This window comes from Rutilus rutilus, assembly GCF_951802725.1.
Source record: "Rutilus rutilus genome assembly, chromosome: 22".
Taxonomy (NCBI): Eukaryota; Metazoa; Chordata; class Actinopteri; order Cypriniformes; family Leuciscidae; genus Rutilus; species Rutilus rutilus.
The window spans coordinates 6,949,330-6,971,633 of NC_140227.1; the positions used below are offsets into that span (position 1 = coordinate 6,949,330).

General features: G+C 36.5%; 2 protein-coding genes across 2 annotated transcripts; one reads left to right on the plus strand and one right to left on the minus strand.

Moving 5' to 3' along the window:
* Nucleotides 1-2,309: 2,309 nt before the first annotated feature.
* On the minus strand, nt 2,310-8,996 carry pole4 (polymerase (DNA-directed), epsilon 4, accessory subunit). The gene is made up of 4 exons (XM_084395573.1): nt 8,639-8,996; nt 4,718-4,802; nt 4,594-4,635; nt 2,310-2,575 (listed from the first exon to the last, which is right to left on the minus strand). Exons 1-4 carry the CDS (start codon nt 8,879-8,881, stop codon nt 2,562-2,564), a joined length of 384 nt encoding a protein of 127 aa, XP_084251699.1. The 5' UTR covers nt 8,882-8,996; the 3' UTR covers nt 2,310-2,561.
* Nucleotides 8,997-10,086: 1,090 nt separating this feature from the next.
* LOC311282041 (serine/threonine-protein kinase NIM1) lies at nt 10,087-19,188 on the plus strand. The gene is made up of 4 exons (XM_084395563.1): nt 10,087-10,217; nt 13,149-13,439; nt 16,060-16,328; nt 18,083-19,188. The coding sequence occupies exons 1-4, from the start codon at nt 10,196-10,198 to the stop codon at nt 18,833-18,835; spliced, it is 1,335 nt and encodes a 444-aa protein (XP_084251689.1). The 5' UTR covers nt 10,087-10,195; the 3' UTR covers nt 18,836-19,188.
* Nucleotides 19,189-22,304: the final 3,116 nt, after the last annotated feature.

The following is a 22,304-nucleotide window of genomic DNA, read 5'->3' on the forward strand; positions in this document are numbered from 1 at the left end:
GAAGATGAATGATGAAGGGAAGGAAACACCTTACATTAAAATGCCTAACTTTTTTTTGGAAACTTATGATTTATTGCAGTCAAAAATGTTAGAGCTGGATAAAATACAGTCCTGGGGTCTGCAGGGAGGAGTGTGAGAAAACATTCGAAAGAACAAAACATCAGGAATCAATATGGATACTCGCAGACATTTAGAGCCTGTCCTCATGTCAAGTTCTTGAGTCATGTGGAAAAACTGTTTTGGGACTTTATGGTTTTGGCATACCTGGGATCATTAGATTAAAAAATATGCCATCTGCGTGTCCAAGGTGGGTGTGGAAGGCATTTGAAAACATACCCTGCCCATGACCTAATGGAGTCCATGGGCCAATCGTCTTTCCCGCATATCTCTTTGGCAATTAAAGTATCGCTGTACAGCATTCTGAACAAAACACGCCAGCCGCTGCTCAAAGAAACCTCTGTTCTTCTGTGAATGAAGAACAACTTCATGGGCCTTTGACAAATGAGCACAGCTTTTACATTACTAAAAAATGGCATCATCTGCTTGAGTATCTGGGAAAACAAAACAAACAAAATGATTTGTTTCATTTACTTGAGTACTCCTAGTGGAAAAAATCGAGGATAGTCACTGAGAGGCGGCATGGTTGAACCCTATACCCATTGTAACTTGAGCCTGATTTGCAGTCCTTGTCAGTTAACAAACCAACTGCATCATCCCAGGGAATGGAGTCATAAAAGATAACAATTCTATAAATTACTTAACATGTCAAAGTACATTTATTCATCTTCAAAATCAATTGTGAGTGGTCTTTGCTAATGCTTAACTCATGACAATGCCTTTGCAGAGTGTTTCATCATGTTTCTGTGCGGATACAAAGGTGTTCTGGCCCTAATAAAAAAAGAGCATTCCTACTTCAGAAGTAAATATTTCTTTGAGTAAATCCCCCCTAATCGTAGAAAGATAGCACACCATTTCTAAAAAGCGGTACAATTTGAGATGTAGATTTTGTTGGTGATGGGTTCAGTCCATTGCAGTACGACGTCTTAAGCATCTTCTGTTAACTTGTCATTGAAGCATGTTACAATAGGCCATCCACACGAAGACAACTATGCAAAGAATTCTCAGCATGCATTCTTCATCATGGTCTTAAATTGCTCATGTAATGACTCACATACTTGCGTGCCTTCATCTAAACTTAATTAATTTTATGTCCTGGATCAAGATATAAAGCCAACTTAACTAACGTAAAATATTGGTTTTCAATTTTTTTGGCAATGTTTTTATTTCTGCTGGATCGACAGCATCTCTCACACTGCGAGACCACTAGGACTGTCCATTCAAGGCAGACTGTTTTTCCCTGGGGACACGCTTTAGTTAAATCTCTGGAAAGACACATGCTATGGTGAGATGAACATCAGTTCCTCCTGATCTGGTGATTCATAAAAATCTTGGGATTGGTTGCCATGTAAAATTTTGTCTTTAAGCTCTGTGCCTGAAGACAAAGCCCCAGATATTAAGAGAGAAACAGTGATGCCTATCTCATCCTGGATATTGAGGTAGACAGGTAGTCTGATTATGCAGATGGGACACTGCTCATAGTCCTTTCACTGACCTTCTTATGCATATTGAACAATAAAACTGGAAAGCACTTTTGAAAAGTCGCAAGCTTCAATCAGATTTGATTTTACACAATTGCTGGAACCATTGTTTCTATAGGCTTTTTTAAAATTATTATTATTTACATATGGCAGCTGTGGACTTTCCTTTTTCCTCAATGGTCTGTCCACAAGACTGTAGGGGGCCCATGTGTCATTTTAGGTTTCAGAAGGTGGCCCACAAGCACCCCCTTGATGAAACCAGTTGTTTTTGCAGTAAGGGCCTTTGAGCACATTCAAGGAAGAACTGATGGCTGCCAAAATTTGCCATATTAGTGCCATTAAATCTTAATCTAAAGCACAGCAGTATTTTCTGGTATATTTTCTGCCTGTGAAATAATCGGTACCAATTAATTTTGGCCTGTCATAAATTCATAAGTCTACATGCATTTTCAACCAATTTCTCATGTACTTTTTATACAATTATTCATAGAGATGCCATCATTTGAGTTTTTCCATTTCTAGTCACTGTAATACGATAAATTTCAGATTTATGGCATATAAAAACAAAAACTGTTGCTGGTTCCTCACAGGTTGGTAATAAGGCCTCTTCCGACTTTCTGCTGATAATTCAAGAAACAACAACAAAAAAAAAGCATAAATTCACACAAATCATTTTATCCCACTTGCACAAGAAAAACACAACACCCGGAACAGATAAAAGAGCTTCACTTTATTTAAACACTATACATGGTAATAAGAATTGGACAAAAGAGAAAAATACAATTGGCATTTTACAACTTTGACAACTATACAATATTTTCAAACTGCCCAAGCATACCAACATCACAATAATAATAAAAAACCTTTTCAGCCAGTTTGCCTCTCTTTTGATTTCACAAATCTGAGAGGGACCCTTCAGAACTTGTTGACAGTCTTTATATTCATATGTATGCACCTTTTCAGTCAGTCCAGGGTACCTACACAAGAGTGATACAGAAAATAGAGTTGAGTTTAAAGTTTAAATTCAATTTCCCTCAACAGGTCTTTTGTTCCATTGCACTTTTTGTTCCGAACCTTAGTAAGTTTGCATCATTGACCCAAGTGACTCTGTAAGTACTAGTTGCAACTGTTTATCATTTGGGGCTTAGGAACTAGCCACCTGAGAGGTCCTCCAAGAACAAAATTTTCCCCTAGGGCCATTTTCCAGGTTACAATCGCACCGCCAGTAGGAGCTCTGAAATGACGTAAGCCAGCCAACAGCAATGTCTTTTAATTGCAGCATTCAACAACTGGAGGATGGAGAATGCTGCGATCGGAGCTGCGTTTTGTTGTATGCTGTGGGTTCAGTGAAAATGGAGATGGAATGTAGACATACAAGTAATGCGAAAGTAATGAAAGAGCTAATAGGAGGGCTAAGAGAAATCTCCAACTTGCAGTGCTACAGTACATAGAGGCTGAGAAAAGATCCCAACGCTGCAGACAAAGACGACATACAAATGACGTTAATATTAGCTTTCTGCATGTCATGTCTTATTGCAGTCTTCCATGTTCGTGGAGTATGTATTGTAAATTGTGTGTTTACACTGCTTTTTAAAAATGGCAGGTGCCGGTGTTTCGTATGGCATGTGTTCGACCAATTAACGTACACTTACATCACTGGTAGTTCCTATTGTGCTGGAACAGACCCTACTCTGAGGTAGGACCTAATTTAGTCCCCCTAAAAGGCGTTACTATAACTAAAATCGTTCCCAGTTCCTGCGGTGCGAACACGGCAAAAAGCAGGTACTTCCGCCAATAGTTATATGCATAGGCATAATTTGCGGGTGGGACGGGTGGGACATGTCCCCACCACTTCTTGCCAGGGTCGATATTGTCCCCACCACTTTCTAAAACATATCACGGCACGGATGTAGGCCTACCTAATATAAAAAAACATCTCTAGTTAACTAGCAGAGCATTCATTTCGTTTGTTAAATAAGAGGCGTTCTAGCACTGAAATGTGATGTTTTTTAAATCAAGCAGCTGAGTGCTCGGTGCCGCTGCTATCAGTAGTGGCATGGATACAGTGTTCTCTAGTGGCTCGCGCACAGTCTTCACACGGACGCGCGCTTTAATCATTCGCTTAACGCCGTTGCGGAGACTCTATTCGTTCCGGTGAAATCTCAAAACAAACTGCACACAAATGTGTCCCTGTTTAATATACAACCACTGATGAACATATTTGCGTTTGATGAAAAAAACAAAAAAACGGATGTGCGGATTAGAACCCAGAACCTCTGACACACTTGGCAAAAGTTCTACCACTTGATCATGAAAATACACAAGCAAAATGTGCAGATCTATGGATTTATTCATGTGAAAATTCTCGGCACTAGCAATATTAGTAGCTCTCATTTAATGACAAATTAAACCCATTATTTAAATTGATTGGACATCGTAATGTTATTGCACACATATATGAAACCCCCCCATGAACAATGGAAACCTTCCTCCGGTACGAAAGCCCCTTTTGTAACTAATGATTAAGGACAAAAACTGCGATTTAGGACAGACTGCATTTCACAAGTTCACACTTACAAATAATCACGTGGAGTAAAGAGTATGCATATTTGGCGTACTGTCCGAGGAGAGGGCTGCGAGCTCAGTATTTTGGCCCGAACACAGAGCACTCCCCCCGTATTCCTGGCTGTGATAGGAAACCAGCCAAGAGTGAGGAGTCGGGGTGGTGGAGGGATACTGAAAACTGTCGAGGAACATAGGCGAGTCGACTGTGTATATATGTGAGTGTATATATAGGCCTCCTCAAAGGTCTGCGCAGTCACATATAATCTGACACCAAGGCACCAAGATTGTTTGGTTTTAGTTCTGCCGTTCTTGGAAAATGAGGTTTAAAGGGAGGAAAGAAATATAGGCAATCAGAATGATCCATAAAACTCTCCCTCACTCCTTTAAACCACTGCCAGCAGGAAATAACATTGAATTATGTCTCCCTTACCTTCCAAAAACGCAAATTCATCTATTGCTTCAATAGCATTATCTGCCAAGAGAAAAAGCACAAACCATTACTTCATCAATACCACTTTTTTTAAACCATTTTAAAATTTAACGTATTAACTTACCCAAGTCTTTGCGTTGAAGAGTTTTTCTCTTTCCCTGTTGGGCATAAACAAGAGCGTCCTTTGCAATCATTTCAACAAAAAGCTCCTGCAGGCAGAAAAACAATTCTGTCAACTCAGATTTGAGATATGTTTTTACCCAACCAAGTGTATAGGCGGGAGACATCCATAAAAGTTGTCCTGGGCCCTGTGAATTCAAGCAACAGATTTACAACACATCAAAGAATCTAACCTAGTTTGAATTCAGAATATCCAGACAGACAAGCATTGTATTCGTGAATGTAATGTTATAATGACAGGCCCACAGATGAACTAGTAAAATATTTTTAACAGATCATCTCTCCTCTTTCATACATTTTATCAGCTGCTATGTCATAGGAACAGTCACACAGCAGGACTGTGAACATTTTTTTGACACCGAGAACTTCATCTTCAACAATTCTGCCATGCAAGGCAATTACAGTTACGGGCTTTCACTGAGCATAAACCGCCACACTTTATAAAGCAGTTAGTTCGAACTGATTGTCCGAGCGGCATTAGTGCTTAGTTATTAGTATTTAGTTATATTACACTTGCTCATGGGACAATGGTTAAATGTGATCTGAGACCGTCTTACTATATTTTGTGTCTTACGAATAAAATGTTACACACAATCTGCAAACTACAGACAAGAAAACCCTGGCAAAAACATATTGTATAGTGTGCACTAGGCAGATAGATCTAAAATTTAAATGATAAGTCAAGCAGAGGGAGAGAGACAAATAGAAAAAAAAAATCTTACATTCACTGATCTTGTACAACCATTTTAATGCCTTGAAGACTTAACTGTTTGGTTTTCTGTGATGTATTCTATATTTTCACCAAGATCATTATCTAGCTTGCTAACATACAAATGGTTTCATTGAAATTACAAAAATGACTTGTGATTGTCATTAATGTATAAATAAGAAAGTAAAAACTACAAACCAATCGGTAAAGCGTTTATGAATTTATGGAGTTGTATTATGGTTGCTTAATTTCCAGCATTTTGGGTTACATAAAAAAAAAAAAAATTGTTTAAATAAATATATAATATAAAATTGGCCAGTGTTTCGGTTTCATTGTCTAACCCCCGTATGTATGTGTGTGTGTGTGTGTGTGTGTGTGTGTGTGTGTGTGTGTGTGTGTGTGTGTGTGTGTGTGTGTGTGTGTGTGTATACAGTAGTCAACATTTGAAGTGGATCAAAACCTTTCATCAAAGTTATACATGAATTTTGAACAATACCTGGTCTTGTCTTAGGACAACTTTGATTAACTTTATATATATATATATATATATATATATATATATATATATATATATATATATATATATATATATATATATATATATATATATATATATATATATATATATATATATATATATATATGTATCTTTTTGTGTGTGTGTGTGTGTATTATATACATACACACACACATACATACACATATATACACATATACAGTGGTGGTCAAAATTGATGGCACCCCTGATAAATATGATAAAAAATGGCTGTAAAAAATAAATCTGCATTGTTTATCCTTTTGATCTTTCCTTCAAAAAGTTCGCAAAAATCTAACCTTTCATTGAAGTAAAAGAATTGAAATTGGGGGGTAAATCACATTATGAAATAAATGTTTTTCTCCAAAACACGCTGGCCATAATTGTTGGCACCCCTAGAATTTTTTATGAGAAAAATATCTATGAAGTATATTCCCATTAATATTTAAAAAAATTTAGCACACCAGGGTGACTAGGAACATGAAATTGTCCAGCTATGACTTCTTGTTTCACAGGAGTTTAAATATGAGGAAACACAAAGGCCAAATCCCCTTAATCATCCATCACAATGAGTAAAACCGAAGAATATAGTTCTGATGTGCATCAAAAGATTGTTGAGCATCACAAAATAGAAAGTGGCTGTAAGAAAATATCTAAAGAATTGAAAATCCCCATTTTGACCATCAGGGCAATAATTAAGAAGTTATAATCAACTAAAGATGTTACGAATCTGCCAGGAAGAGGACGTGTGTCTATACTGTCTTAATGGATGGTGAGGAGGAGAGTTTGAGTGGCCAAAGACTCTTCAAGGATCACAGATGGAGAATTGCAGAGATTAGTTGAGTCTTGGGGGTCAGAAAGCCAAAAAAAAAAAAAGATCAAACAACCCCTACATCCCCACATGTTGTTTGGGAGAGTTACAAGAAAAATCCTCCTCGCTCCTCCAGAAATAAACTCCAGCATATTCAGTTGTCAGACATGACTGGATCTTCAAAAGGGACCGGATTCTATGGTCAGATGAAACAAAAAAAAAGGGCTTTTTGGCAGCAAACCCACCAGATGTGTTTGGTGCAAACAGGGATGAAGAGTACCCCATGTCTACAGTTAAATATACTGCTGGATCTTATATGTTGTGGGCCTATTTATTTGCTGGAGGTCCTGGACATCTTGTTCAGATACATGGTATTATGGATTCTAGCAAATACAAACAGATAAAAAATCCAAACCTGACAGCCTCTGCTAGAAATCTTATAATGGGCCGTGGTTGGATCTTCCATCAGGACAACGGTCCAAAACAAACATCAAAATCAACACAAAAATGGGTAACTGAGCACAAAATGAAGCTTCTGCCATGACCGTCACAGTTCCCTGACCTGATGAGTGGAGTGAACTGAAGAGAAGAAGCACAAACATGAACTTGTGAATCTGAAGGATCTGGAGAGATTCTGTATGGAGGAATAGTCTCTGATCTCTGGTCAGATGTTCTCCAAACTCATCAGGCATTATATAAGAAAACTCAGAGCTGTTATCTTGGCAAAAGGAGGTTGCAGAAAGTATTTAATAACAGGGTGCCAACAATTATGGCCAGCGTGTTTTGGAGAAAAACATTTATTTCATAATGTGATTTACCCCCCACTTTCAGTTCTTTTACTTCAATGAAAGGTTAGATTTTTGTGAATTTTTTGAATGAAAGATCAAAAGGATAAACAATGCAGATTTATTTTTTACAGCCACTTTTTATCATATTTATCAGGGGTGCCATCAATTTTGACCATGACTGTATATATATATATATACACACACACACATATATACACATACATACATACATACAATGTGTAGCCTATATATATATATATAATGTGTGTGTGTGTGTGTGTGTGTGTGTGTGTGTGTGTGTGTATGTATATATATATATATACACACACAAGTTATATATATATACAAAAAAGTTCATCAAAGTTGTCCTAAGACAAGACCAGGTATTGTTCAAAATTCATGTATAACTTTGATGAAAGGTTTTGATCCACTTCAAAGGTTGACTACTGTACACACACACACACACACACACACACACACACATATATGGCCTCTATAATTTTATAAAAATATTAAGCAAGTTAAGCAACACAACTGTTTCCAACATTGAGAATCAAATCAACATATTAGAATGATTCCTGAAGGATCATGTGACACTGAAGACTGGAGAAATGGCTGATGAAAATTCAGCTTTTCATCACAGAAATAAATTAGATTTTAAAGCAATTATGCTATATCCTCTTTATAAATTATATTATTGCAATAATATTTCACAATATTACTTTTTCTGTATTTTTGATCAAATAAATGCAGGCTTGATGAGCGTAAGAGACTTCTTTCAAAAGCATTACAAATAGTAATGTTTTCAAACTTTTGACCAGTACTGTAGATGCAAGCATGTATAGAACGAAGGCTAGAGAAAATGTTGGCAGGGCCAATAAAAACATGACATACTGGGCTGGCAGAAAATACATTCTTACAGCTGAACTCTGCAGACAGAGAGAGTATGCAAACAGACATACAGAAATAAAGACTGTCTGGCTGAAGATAGAGCTGTGTCTGTGTGTAACTATATGTCTCACCGTGGCTTTAGCTATGATGAACACGGACTCTTGACTCGCCAGACTCACATCCGGATCTGCTTTCATCAGTGTTTTGATGCGGGACAGCGGTAACTTGGCGAGGCGGTTCTGCTGCGCGCCCGCGGTGGGCCCAGTTTGCCCATTCCCTCCGTCCTCCTCCGGCTCGGTGCCCCGGGGCTCGTCTTCAGCTCCGCTGCGGTCCAAATCCGACTCCACGGGAGCTGCTGACACAGTCGCCGCCATTGACGCACGCGGCTCTTAATAGAACGCGCTGTAAACCGAAAGCGGATAGTCGAATCTTCTCCCGCCAAATCTGGCTGTAAACACAACCTCGAGGCGGACGGCGGAACAGACGTCACAGCGCAACGTCATTTAAGAGGGTCAACTAATTCCATTCAGGAAAGGTCAGTTGAAGTCCATTAACACATTAACATTTATTTATTTAATTAACAATTAACATTGCACTTTATTTTAAGGAAGGTTTTTTTTTTTTTTTTTCAATTAATCACAGATGACATGCTATTTCTTCAGTTCATCAACAACTGAGGAAGTACAGAACATTTTGTAAACTCCACTACATCCATTCATACCTCAGCTGATGTGCGTAGAAGAAAAAATAGGGAAAAATTGGGATTTGGTGAGGAACTTTCTTTGAAATCTCTCATTAAATAATTGGTTAAATGCTTAAATTAAATGTTTTAAAAATAGGCTATACAATCATTTCATGCATTTAATCTCATGTCATGCCTCAATTGCTTTGTCATCATATAGTTGGCTACCATGGTACAATGAAAGAATACTGTGGTATTCTTTGAATTATTTTGTATTTGATTAATATATGGTAACTATTCAGTACCATGGTCAATGGAAGACAGGCCAGTGAATGTTTCGTTTGGTACAGTGGGTTTATTTTTGAAAGTCAGTGTGCATAGACACATCTTGGCTAACCCAAAAGCAATTTTTTACAGTCTATGCCCAAAAGACCTACTGAGATGCATAGGGGGTCAGTTTGATCCCCTTATATGCATTCTTGGGGTATACAAAAATAATTTTGTTTTCCATATGACCAAGAAACAAGTTTAAGGAATTTATGTATAAATAATAAAATAATAATAATAATTTCATTGATAAAATATTTTCAAAAACCACAGCCTCCATTATTACCCAGGAAATAAGATACCTTTATGGAGTATAAATTGTCACAAAATGGGAAGCTGCCATTAAACAGTCTCTTCGGTCAATGGGGTTTTCAGCTAAAATGTACTTTTATATGATGATATTGGAATATTTTTTTCTTTTTCTTTTCTTTTTTTATATTTACTGGTCTTCCCTATATCAAGTATGTGTTTTTATTACCATCTGTTACTGTCACAATTATTACTTTTTGTATGAGTAGGATATTTGCATGCAGCATTTGCACAGCTTCATTGAGGTGTGTTGCAGTTTGGATTATTACATTCTTCTAATTGGATTGAGCACTGGCGATCGGTGGAGGATTAAAGACTGGAGTGAGATGTTACAGAGCTGTTCTCTACATTCATTCATACAGACACCAGCATGAAGGATCCACAGCTACCAGGTAAAGTTTATTTCTTCATGGAATAGAGTATGGAGAGTTTTCAATCAACCAGTAAGGGAGTGCAAATATAAGATCTTATTCACTGAATCATATAGATCATTTTGAAATGTTCTTTTGAAAGGCATTTTAATCTTATAGGGCTACACTGTTTTAATTATTCTCTGCCATGTTAGACATGTTTTATGTGCAGTAGTACACATGTCAGGACAGGTTGCATGGATTATGAACAATATCGTTTTTTTTTCTAACAAGACAAATGTGATCCTCTGTTATTTGCATACAGTGCATGTGCTTGATATGTAATGCTGTTGAAGTATAACATGTTGTTAAGTATAAAATCTTTAATTTCAACACTAAACACAGTTTGATCTGCAGACATTGGTTTGTTAAAGATGATGAAGGGTCTTACAGTACAGTGAGTCCAATAATAAACATTAAGCTGCAGCCTAATATTATTTGATGGCCAAGAAGTTTTTTTTTTGTAGTTTTGTTTAAATAAATTTTATAACACTGATTTTGATTTTGTTATTACAATGTAATAACATTATATTAAAAACTGCAAAAGCCATTAATGAAAAGGGTAACACTTTATTTCAGTGTGCCCTTGTTACACATTTTACTTGTATAGTAATAACTACAAATTAGGCACAATTACATGCAACCAAACCAACCTAAAATAACCTCTAATCCTACACTAACCCTATAGTGAGTACATGTAGTTCATTAATATCACTCAGTACTTAAATGTATAATTACATTGTAACAGGGACACATTAAAATAAAGTGTAACCATGAAAAGTAGTGTCATTCAATTAAGTCTTATTTATTCCCAACTGTTTGTTTTCTTCCTGTAGTTTTGGTATTACTGATGTTGAAAGTAGTTCAGTGGATATTCCGTGTATTTTTAGAAGCATGTCGAGTCTGCAACCTGTGATGCATGGTCTTAAAAAGACTCCTAATCCACCCTACTTAAAGACTTTCCTATTCAGACGTACAAGGCTGATCTTGCCTCCAGCGCTGACACACTGGACATTTGAACTAAAATAGAAAGAACATGCAGTCATGGATTAGGATTATACAAGAACATCTAGAGAGAGGCGACTGAATATGTCAAGTTAAATTTGTGATCAGAACAATTTCTCTTCAGAAATAACATTTCAATTTTGTGATATTTCAAAAGGGTGTTCAACATCTAATTTCAATATGCTGGTGTCATGCACGTCTCATTTTACGTTTAGGTCTTTGATGAAAGGTATTTATACAGTATAGGGTTATGCTGTTCTATAGTTTCATTTCAGTCATTTTTAAACTTTAACCTCTCGTACAGTAGTGGCCAAAAGAGATGTCAGGTGGGGATATTTGTTTTTAATGACCCTACAGTGACCCCTTAAACCATCAAAATAAGAGGAAAATAGTTAGTTTTTTAGTAGTTAGAAGTTAAAAACTACTAAAAACTTCTAACTACTAAAAAACGAACTATTTTCCTCTTATTTTGATGGTTTAAGGGGTCACTGTAGGGTCATTAAAAACAAATATCCCCACCTGACATCTCTTTTGGCCACTACTGTTCGAGAGGTTAAAGTTTTATATATATATATATATATATATATATATATATATATATATATATATATATATATATAATTATTATTATTATTATGATTTTTTTTTTTTTTTTTTATATGAAGAAAGCCAGGCCAAAATGTATCATATTATTGGCATGTTTCATTGCATTATCACAAATAAAACAATTGACTCCATGCACAACTACACAATATGCTTGCAAAATCTTTAACACATTTGTAATCATTTTTGAATGAAGGATAAAGATGTCAATTATCACCTTTTTGGCCACTTATCACTTGTATGTCTCCAAGATAATAGCAATACTCATTTATTTTCTTAAAGGATATATAATGAGACGTTGCAGCTATAATAAGAGTTGTATGGCATAAAAATTACTATGTTGTATTGGCCTCGATGTTCGATTGTCTAGTAGACTATTACGAGCAGATTTCCTACATCAGTGTCGTGATCCCTGTTCACTCTGTAAGGTTAAGCCTCTGTAAACCTTTCTTTCAACATGGAAGGTCATCAAGAGGAAGTGTCTCATGGTCATTGCTTTTACATTTCAAGACTTTTACAAACTTTAGGAGACAATTGATTTATATTTCTCATGACATTATATCTTGATTTAAATACTTATACTTGATCTAATTATTTATCTAATATCTAATTATCTAATAATAATCATTTTTAAACAGTTACTACATTAAAAGGAAGGCTCCTGCAACTCTAAATAAATTTTATAATGTAAAAACCTGTAATTGTTACCCTTGAGCTATTTTTACCTGGTTTAACCCATATAAATTAGTTTTGAATTTTTAAGTTGATTCTGTGAATCTCTTTAAGAATTTAAGTTGATTCTTGATATGGATAGTCTGTGTTTATTTCTGTGTAGGTTGGGTTTTGTCTCATGTTTTAATTTGCATACCTGTTGTTCTTTCATTGATTGGTTTGTTCTGTTAAGCCCCGTTTCTTGTTCAGTTCTTGGTCCATTCTTGTCTTATTATGTTTGGTTGTTCTGTTCCTGTGATTTTGATAGAGTTTTCTGAGTATTTTGTTCTGTTCAATAAAGAGAAGACTTCTGCGTTTAAATCCTGCAATGTTTATTTCTCTCTGCTTCAACCAGATGTGACAATTCTGTGATAAATAGTAGTTTTGACTTTAATAAAACCAGTTAATTTAGATGTAACTTTTTTCAGTGTAAAGTCATTGAGTGCCAAATGACCCTAAAACATTCTTCATATCCTATACCACAGATGGTCCATAAATTAGTTTTTATTCACCCTTTTTTTTATTATTATTAATTTGAGTAATTTGACTTTGCTGCCATTTTCAATCATCCTGAATCTTTTTGTCCCATTAAAGGTACCACAATACTAAATGTCTTGGTGAAGCGACATGGGAAAAAAGGAAAGAATGAGCCAGCGGCCCAACCTGCACAGACGGAACCAGAAAAACGCAAGGTTCCGTTACTAACACCTGAGCAACGAGCGAAGCAGACAGCCTTCGAGAGGGTCCTCTATGACATGTCCCACAATGACCGGATCATTGATGACGTTATGCTGGGCCGCAGGATTGCTTTCTATGAACTCAGAGGGGAAATAGGGACAGGAAATTTCTCCCAGGTCAAACTGGCTGTTCACGCTTTGACTAAAGGTGAGACAATCAGTGATCGATTTCAGTGTGTTAATTACTTAAAGTGCCCCTATTATGCTATTTGAAAGGTTCCTTTAGTTTTGTTTTAGAGGTCTCCTACAATAGGTTTACATGCATCCAAAGTAAAAAACTCATAACTTTTCTCATAATATACATTGCACCTCCCCTGGTTTCTCACATTGTCTGAAATGATTCGAAGGATTCAGTTTCTCTGAACCCCTCCGTTCTGCGACCCCTACTATTCTCTGATTTGTCAGATGGCCCAGTCTGTTGTGATTGGTCAAACAATAACAGTGCATGTCAGAAATTAAACACTCATTACCATATCTGAATTTCAGTCCCAGAGGACTTCCTTGATACACTTGATACACAGTGATACGAACAGCAACGATGCCGTCGGTTTTTCCTACGTAGGTTTGCAGGAAGTAAGACTGGAACTACTGAAGACTCGTTTGAACAACTTAAAGAGCACCGACCTGTACCACCTGACTAATTTGCCAAAACAAAATAGTTACAAATTGCCATGAGACTGTGCTGGTCAATTCACCCTATCTATTTTCTAAATATGTTATTGATCTTATTGTGAATGATTCATTGGCATATGTTTATCTTTTTGACCTCGTAATTTTTAAACTCAATCTTCTCTCTGGTGAGGTTTTCCTGACTTCTCCAATCATTGAGTCTGTTTAAACCCAAGCTTGCATTAATCTGCCTCTTTTTTAGTTCAACGCCCACTTCTCAAAATCCAATTACAACCAATGAATAGAACCAAGTTTTCTTTTGCACTCTAATGTACACAACAGTATTGAAGAAAAGGCCGCACAGTTTAACAGGGTTCATGTCAGTGACCACGAGTTGATCCGCTCATGTAATCTCATCAGATTTACAGCACCCCCTCTGTGAATCTCTTTAATATTTTTGAGAGGATTGGTGAGATGCCTCTTGAAAAACAACACAGCAGGGAGGCCTCTCAAGAATTTTGCCACATATGTAAAAAAAAAAAAAAAAAATCTTTAATAAGATTTTAAGCCTGATATATTAAATAATAGTAAAATAAAAAATAGTATAAAAAAAAATTATGGTATAGTTTGATATTGACAATATATATATATATAAAACGACAAAAAAAAAAATTATTCTCCATATATTCATAGGCTTTTATGGCTTATTTATTATGACATAGTCAAATATGGTGCTCATAAACTGCAGGATTATGTTATATTTGATACATTTTAAAGGTAGGGTAGTGTCACAGGTGGTTGCTGGCAGACAGATGAGGAAGACAATTCAAAAGGGTTATTCTCTAAAGATCCAACAGGAAGGCAAACGGATAGCAACTGAACATATATACAGGTGTTAATGATGGTGACTGATGAGTGCACAGCTGAACGTGATTAGTGTCCGTGACAACAAATGAGTGACGTAGGCAGGTGATGACAAAACATAACGAGTCCAAACTAACGTGAATGTGACAGGTAGGCGATTTTCAGAGCAGCTAGTTAGCTTTGAAAGCATGAGATCCCACCCTCCCTTCAGAGCATCTCCAAAGCCACGCCTCCTTCGAAATACATGAACACACACAGCAGAGTTTGCAAAGCGTCACGAGAAGAGAGGTTAAACTACCCAATTTCTTAAAGCACATAACATTACAATAATAATGAACAACAACTTAAAGTGCACCGAGCTGCACCACCTGACTAATGCAGATTCATTCGGCGTTGATAGTGTTGCCATTGAAATGCATAAAGTCGAGTCACAAACCGCTCTGAATATAACGTCACAGGTTTTTATCTCTTACAAATTACAGTAGTTATGGCGTAAACACAGCATAAGCTCGTTGTTTTGGATCAGTTTCGGTTGCGCCGCTCTGTGACTGACGTCTGTCTAACTCTGCATAGCATGAAACACACTGATGACGTGAGATGTCTGCGCGAGCAGGTGCGGAAATTTTATGGTATGGAAATACATACGTTGACAGGCAGGTAGGCAGGTTCGGACCGAATGCAATGATTGGACGAACGCTTTATGGTCCTAAGCCTTTCACAGAAAATATACATATAAATACATTTATTAACTTATTAACTTAGTGATTGCTATCAGGATGTGAAGAGACTTTCAGCCAGCATAACAAATCATCTACCCTGCTTTTTAACATGATTTTTTTTTTTTTATAAATAAAAATAAAATAAACCTAGATTGCTTCAGTCCAGTAAGTGTTCATCTAGAAGTATTAGTAACAATATAAAAGTTATTCTTGGTTACTTTATAAAAATCATTACAGATTTCACAGTAAAAAAAGCATGTGTCACGACCTGAAGTGGGTTTTAGAATTATACCAAAATGTATTTTACTTCATAAACAAGCATAAAATATCAATCAGACGACAGAAGGCATGTACTGTAGTACAGTAGATTGTCTACAACAGGTTTTTCAGAGTAGTTTTGAATTTAGAGGCCTTAGAAATTAGCGCATTAAATATGATATAGTAGAGGCTTTATAGGGTTAAGATAACAAGGTCACTTGAATATTTTACTTGCACCCCCACAAAGTTTGTATAACATGGATTTTCCAAAATATAACTCACTTTGATTTAACACAAATCTCTCTCTCACACACACAGAGCGTGTTGCAGTCAAGATTCTTAACAAGGCGCGTCTCGACAAGAAGTCACAGAACGTATTTGCCTCAGAGATCATCTGTATGGAAAAACTCAGCCATCCAAACATTGTGCGTCTGTACGAGGTGCTTGAGACCAGTAAGCATTTGTACATCGCTATGGAGTATGGCAGTGGAGGCGACCTGTTCTCCAGGATATCCACCAGAGGGCGCCTGTCAGACCTGGAAAGCAAGCTCATATTTGCCCAGATCGTCTCAGCCATCAAATACATGGTGAGAACAGCAGGACTGTGTCCTCATCTGACCTGACAACAGCAAGAATCACTATTTATATTGCTCATACTTAGTGTTAGGAATTTTATCAACACCCTAATCTTAAAGGGATAGTTCACCAAAGAAAAAAAAAAAAGGAGAAAATTCTGTCATTCTGTCACTCTCCCTCAAGTTTGTTCAAACCTTTATGAATTTCTTTCTTTTGCTGAACACAAAAGAAGATATTTTGAAGAATATGGGTAACCAAAAAATTGATGGGACCCATTGACTTCTAGACTGGGTAAACCCAGTCGATCTGCCGGCGATTTGATTTCGCCCTGCAGCTCATGCTGGAAACCTGTACATTTTTCAATCCTGCTTCCGTTACAAATCTGCGGGGACCAATCACAAACTGGCTTATGCACCTGGCGCGCTATTGGCGGGTTTAACACAATGACATCTCTCGCTCGACCGTCAATCCAATTCCTTTCAACCTCTTGACGATGCTCAATGGCTTCTTTAGTTTAGAAAACAAATCGCTGGAGTGAGTGTACTGTGTACAGAGTGTGCTCTGATTGGTTGAAGGACTATCCAATTGCGTACAGAGTCATTTGAACTACGCCCGTTGATCACGCCTCTTGTGCAGTAGAAAATTCGATTGTATGGAAAAAAAAATACTAAGGAAGTCAATGGTGCCACACAACTGTTTGGTTTACTTGCATTCTTCAAAATATCTTCTTACCTCAAATTGTGAATTGTTTGTTGAAGGGAGGTGTTATATTATTTTTCTAAACAATTAAACTTATGATTTTAATTACATTTGTAAGAAATCCCTAGATATAGACTCAGAGACATAGCCTGACCAGAATATTATCAAGAATTGGGATTCTTTTTACTTGAACTTGTAAACCTAGAACAACTGCATAGCAACGCCCCAGCAACAACCCAGAACACTAATTAAATAATTGCAATCTGATTTGAACGACCATTCTAATGTCTCCAAATATGAAATTTGGTAATTTATTCAGTTAAATTAGGTTATTCTGGTGAAATTCATAATTATTTTCAATGTTTAATTCCAATATTATTGGTCTGTTTTTGTTTTGTTTTTTATTGAGAATTGTTACTGTATTTTTAACTGAAGTTTAACTAAAAATACACAACCGTTCAAAAGTATGGGGTCAGTTAGATTTATTTTGAAAATGCTTTTATGCATTATATCGACAGTTAAGAAATTTTCAATGCTTTTAAAATAAATGCTGTTCTTGTGAAATTTCTATTCGTCAAAGAATCTAGACAAAAAAAAGGTTTCCTCAAAAATATTAAGCAGCACAACTGTTTTAAACACTGATTATAAGAAATGTTTCTTGATCTCAGTAAAAATTAGAACGATTTCTGAAGGATCATGTGACACTGAGGACTGGAATAATGATGATGCTGAAAATTCAGCTTTGCCATCACAGGAATAAAAAAACATTTTCAACTTATATATTAAACTTTAAATATATAAGTATGTATACAGAAAAAAAACTGTATGTATACAGAAAAATATAACTGAATTTCTACAGATCGAAACCCCTTGTGACAAATGTTATTAATCAATAGTGATCAGCGATATTCACTGTGAATTGGTTGAGATAATATATTTTTTGTCAGTAGTAATTTAGTAGTTTGTTAGTTTCATTTTATTTATTACATTTCATTTACATAAACTTTTTTATTTTAATTTGGTGTGACTCAGTATTAACGGATCTATTTATTTCTTCATTTTTCAGCATGAAAATAATATTATCCATCGCGACCTGAAAGCAGAAAACATTTTTTACACCACATGCTACTGCATCAAAGTGGGCGACTTCGGTTTCAGCACCGTCAGTGAGCCGCCGGAAACTCTGACCACGTTTTGCGGCTCTCCGCCGTATGCGGCACCTGAGCTCTTCAGAGACAAAAGCTATGTGGGTCGTTATGTGGACATCTGGGCGCTGGGTGTCCTGCTCTACTTCATGGTGACCGCCACCATGCCTTTCTACGCCGACAACTTAGGCCGACTGAAACGCTGCATCCTGCTGGGGGCGTACAGCATCCCACCATACGTCCCTCACCCTTGCCAACTGGCTATCAAAGGCATGCTGAGACCCATACCTGTGGACCGCACCACGGTGTCACAGCTGATGATATGCTCCTGGATGAAGGGCATCGAATACCCCAAACCCTATCCCACTTTCAGCATAACGCCCAATTACCTAGCTGACCCTGCGAAGAGCCTGTGCGTGGAAGAACGGGAAGTAAAGTCAGCCCTTAGTGAGCTGGGTATCAGTGCCACACATCTGCAGAATAACACCTGCACTGACTGTCGCAGCCCAATAACAGGAACTTACCGTATCCTGCTACACCGAATCCAGAAGAGGAGAACTGTGGAGGCGGTGGGATATTCTGCCGTGCACCCGGAGGATTTTGGTACCAAGAAATACTGGGCCAACAGCGCAACTGCTAAGCACAATGCCTCTGCAGTGTGTACTGTCCTATGAAGACAAATGAAATCATATTCGAATGGTCCAGGTGTGGGTAATACGTATGATGCCATGTTTCAGAAAGTAATGAGTTTACATGTATGAAATTTATCGACGCAGCATTGATCCCAGGATTAAGCTTTTACTTTTATTAATATTTTCGTAATATACCAAGTTGTAAGGTTCCCTTTATCAGTGTTTTGGTACTCACCTGCTGCTAAATCTGTGACGATTTAATGATTCATGAAAGATTCAATGTTTTGCAAACAATTATGAGTAAATTCTTTTTAGTGGATCAATAACTTGCAGCGTGACCAGCGTAGATTGATTCCCAAAACAAATTAGGCTACTCTTAAGAATTTTAGCGAATCAAAAACATACATGCGATTGGTGTAGCCTGTTTGATGAAACGAATGACTCTAAAGCCTGGAACACACCAAGCCGACGCCGACGATCTAGCGCTGATGAGAGCCGACTGTGTTGTCGCCTCGCGTCGGGGTAAAAAGTTGCACTTGAACACACCAAGAGAACTACTGCCGACTGGTAGCCAGAATGCGCGTTCTGCGCCTGCGTGTGAATGAGACAGCTGTCTATTTCTGCAGATATATTCGTCTATATTTGTCATTCAAAAAGGGAAACCGACGCTGCAGATACACAAACCGTAAACAAAGCAGTGCGTGCTTACCGTTTTGAATATCAATCCTGCTAAACACTTTCTTTATTCCACTCCGCTCGTGTTAATATTGAAATATTCGCCAAGGAACACTCAGGTAAGATGACGTAACATTAGAACAGCCTTCTATCTGTACCGTTTTGACTTCTTAGCTCGCTGTTTTGCTATTATTCTCGTGCACTGACTCGTTCACTAAGCTGAACAGCCAATCAGAGTTCTCTCTCTCACCGTCGGCCCGACGCCGATTCAACATGTCGAATCGGCCGAAAAAAAGCCGACGAGGACCAATTTCAGCCAATGGTGTGGAACACACTGAGAAAACTTAGTCGGCCGACGCACAAAAACTGCCCGATGGCCGACCGTCGGCTTGGTGTGTTCCAGGCACATCAATAACACAGTGCAAGCGGCATAGCTCGATTCCCGAAACGAATGACATCTTTTATTGAATAGCTTAAAAACTGGATTGAATCATTATAATGGATGAATCTGAATGAATCAGTTGTATTTTTTTATTTATTTTTTATTTGAGAAAATCTATGGGGTCCAAAGATCTGAGACTAGTGAAAATGCTTCAGTTTTACATTCTTTGTAATTTTTTTTATTATTATTTCTAATTCATGTTTTATGCCACTTGTTTAACAACAATATGTGACCCTGGACCACAAAACCAGTCACATGGGTCAATTTTCTGAAACTGAGATTTATAATAAATGAATAGATGAGCTTTCCATTGATGTATGGTCTGTTAGTATAGGACAATATTTGGCCGAGATACAACTATCTGAAAATCTGGGGTATAAAAAAATCTAAACATTGAGAAAATCGCCTTTAAAGTTGTCCATTTATGTTTGCGATTGTGCTGCATTCACTCACAAAAATAAATGTTTTATATATTTACGTTAGGAAATGTACAAAATATCTTCATGGAACATGATCTTTACTTAATATCCTAATGACTTTTGGCATAAAAGAAAAATCGATCATTTTGACCCATGTATGTTGGTTATTGCCACAAATATAGGCTACCCGTGCTACTTGTGACTTGTTATGTGATCCAGGGTCACTCCTTTCAAAGAGGTCTCAGACTTTTAGCCTCATTGACTTATGTTAATAAGTGCTTTACATTTAACAACTTTTCACACACTTATAAGCAGAACAATTAGCATGCACAACTGGATTAATCATACGTGTAATTCTAATGGAGGACGTTTATGTTTGTACTTAAACATTGTTTTGCAATCGAACCATAAGTGGTCATTTTGCCAATTTGAATGGAAACTTGGCCAATACTGAGAGGTTATAGGCATTTGATATATTTTTGTATCACTGATTGGTTGAATGTTTGAGAATGTTTATAGCCACAGCTTTGAGCTGAGTGTCACACAGTAAATGTTTGCAATAAACTGGTTACTGGCTGTTTTGGCCTTATGTAACAAAGTTCACATGTAGCTTTACAAAAGCCTGAAAGATTTGATGGACTCGACTATCTGTCTCTTAAATGAGCTGCAATGCTACTCAGACAGGGTTTACACTGAAAGTATGACGTAAAGGATTAATAGCTGATCAGCTGTTAAGCCAAATTAGAGTGCTGCTTTATAAAAAGCTTGTGGTATTAGTGATTACATTGTATTCTATAGAATTAATCACCTTCATTTTCCCTTACAAGGGAAACAAGCCTTGGCACATTCATAACGGGAATGGAAGAGATCTGCCAAGACGCTGTTTTTACAGGCATAATTTTGTAGTTGAACACATATGCCTTTGAGCTTTTAAATAATATTCATAGATACTTTTCATATTGCTAATTGCTTATATTACTCATTGGCATGACATAGATGTGAAATTGTTATTCTGCATCATTTGCAGCTTTAATTATCGACTTACAGTCAAGCGTTGCATGATTTTTTGTTATATGATTGCATGTTAATATTAACAGCTTTGTGTTGAAGCTCATATCCATGACAATTTTTTTTTTATTTTGCTAATATGATTCATAACATTTCATGTAACGTTATGTCACACGAATGACATATGCTACATGAAAAATACATTGTATTGTATTTTTGTATATTTTCATGAAAATTAAGTACATTTTCCTCCCAAATTCTCAATTATTATTCAAATAATATATTAAGTAATTATACATCAGTGTATTATTTGTTATGTAGGAATATAGAAATATAGGATTACAATTGAGAATAGCAGAGAATTTTTTTATTTTATATAAAATATATTTTAAAAAAAGTTGCATTATGATAATGAGAATTTAGGGAAATGTGTGTATTATTGTCATAAAGATAATGTTACAGACAAATGTAAAATAAGTTTTATGCAGTACATACCTGTATATATTTTTTTAATTTTAATTCTGATGTGAAATGTGACCTGGATTTTTGAAGAGTATAAGTTTTAATAAAAGAAGCTACACATTGTTCATCTGTATAATGAATGCAAAAACAGGTATATGATAAAAATCAATGTGCTTTAGAATAAGTGCTGTGAAGATTACAAAATCACATGAAGACCCATGTGATTTTTTATTTATTTAATTGAGCAACATCTGATCAAAAAAGTCATTTATTTTCTTGTGTAATCCAGTACATCTTGTTCTGATAAATTGTGAAATCAGACAAAATGAATAAAAAATATGTACAATAGTGATTCATTTGACAAAGGAGAATCCAGTTAAATGACCGATTAAAAAAGTTTATTTTTTTTATACTGGAGCCCGAGAATTGCTTAATTTGAATAAGATATCCAGTGTAAACAAGTGTTGGACGGCATTAACTGCTCTAAGATTTATCAAGCCAACAA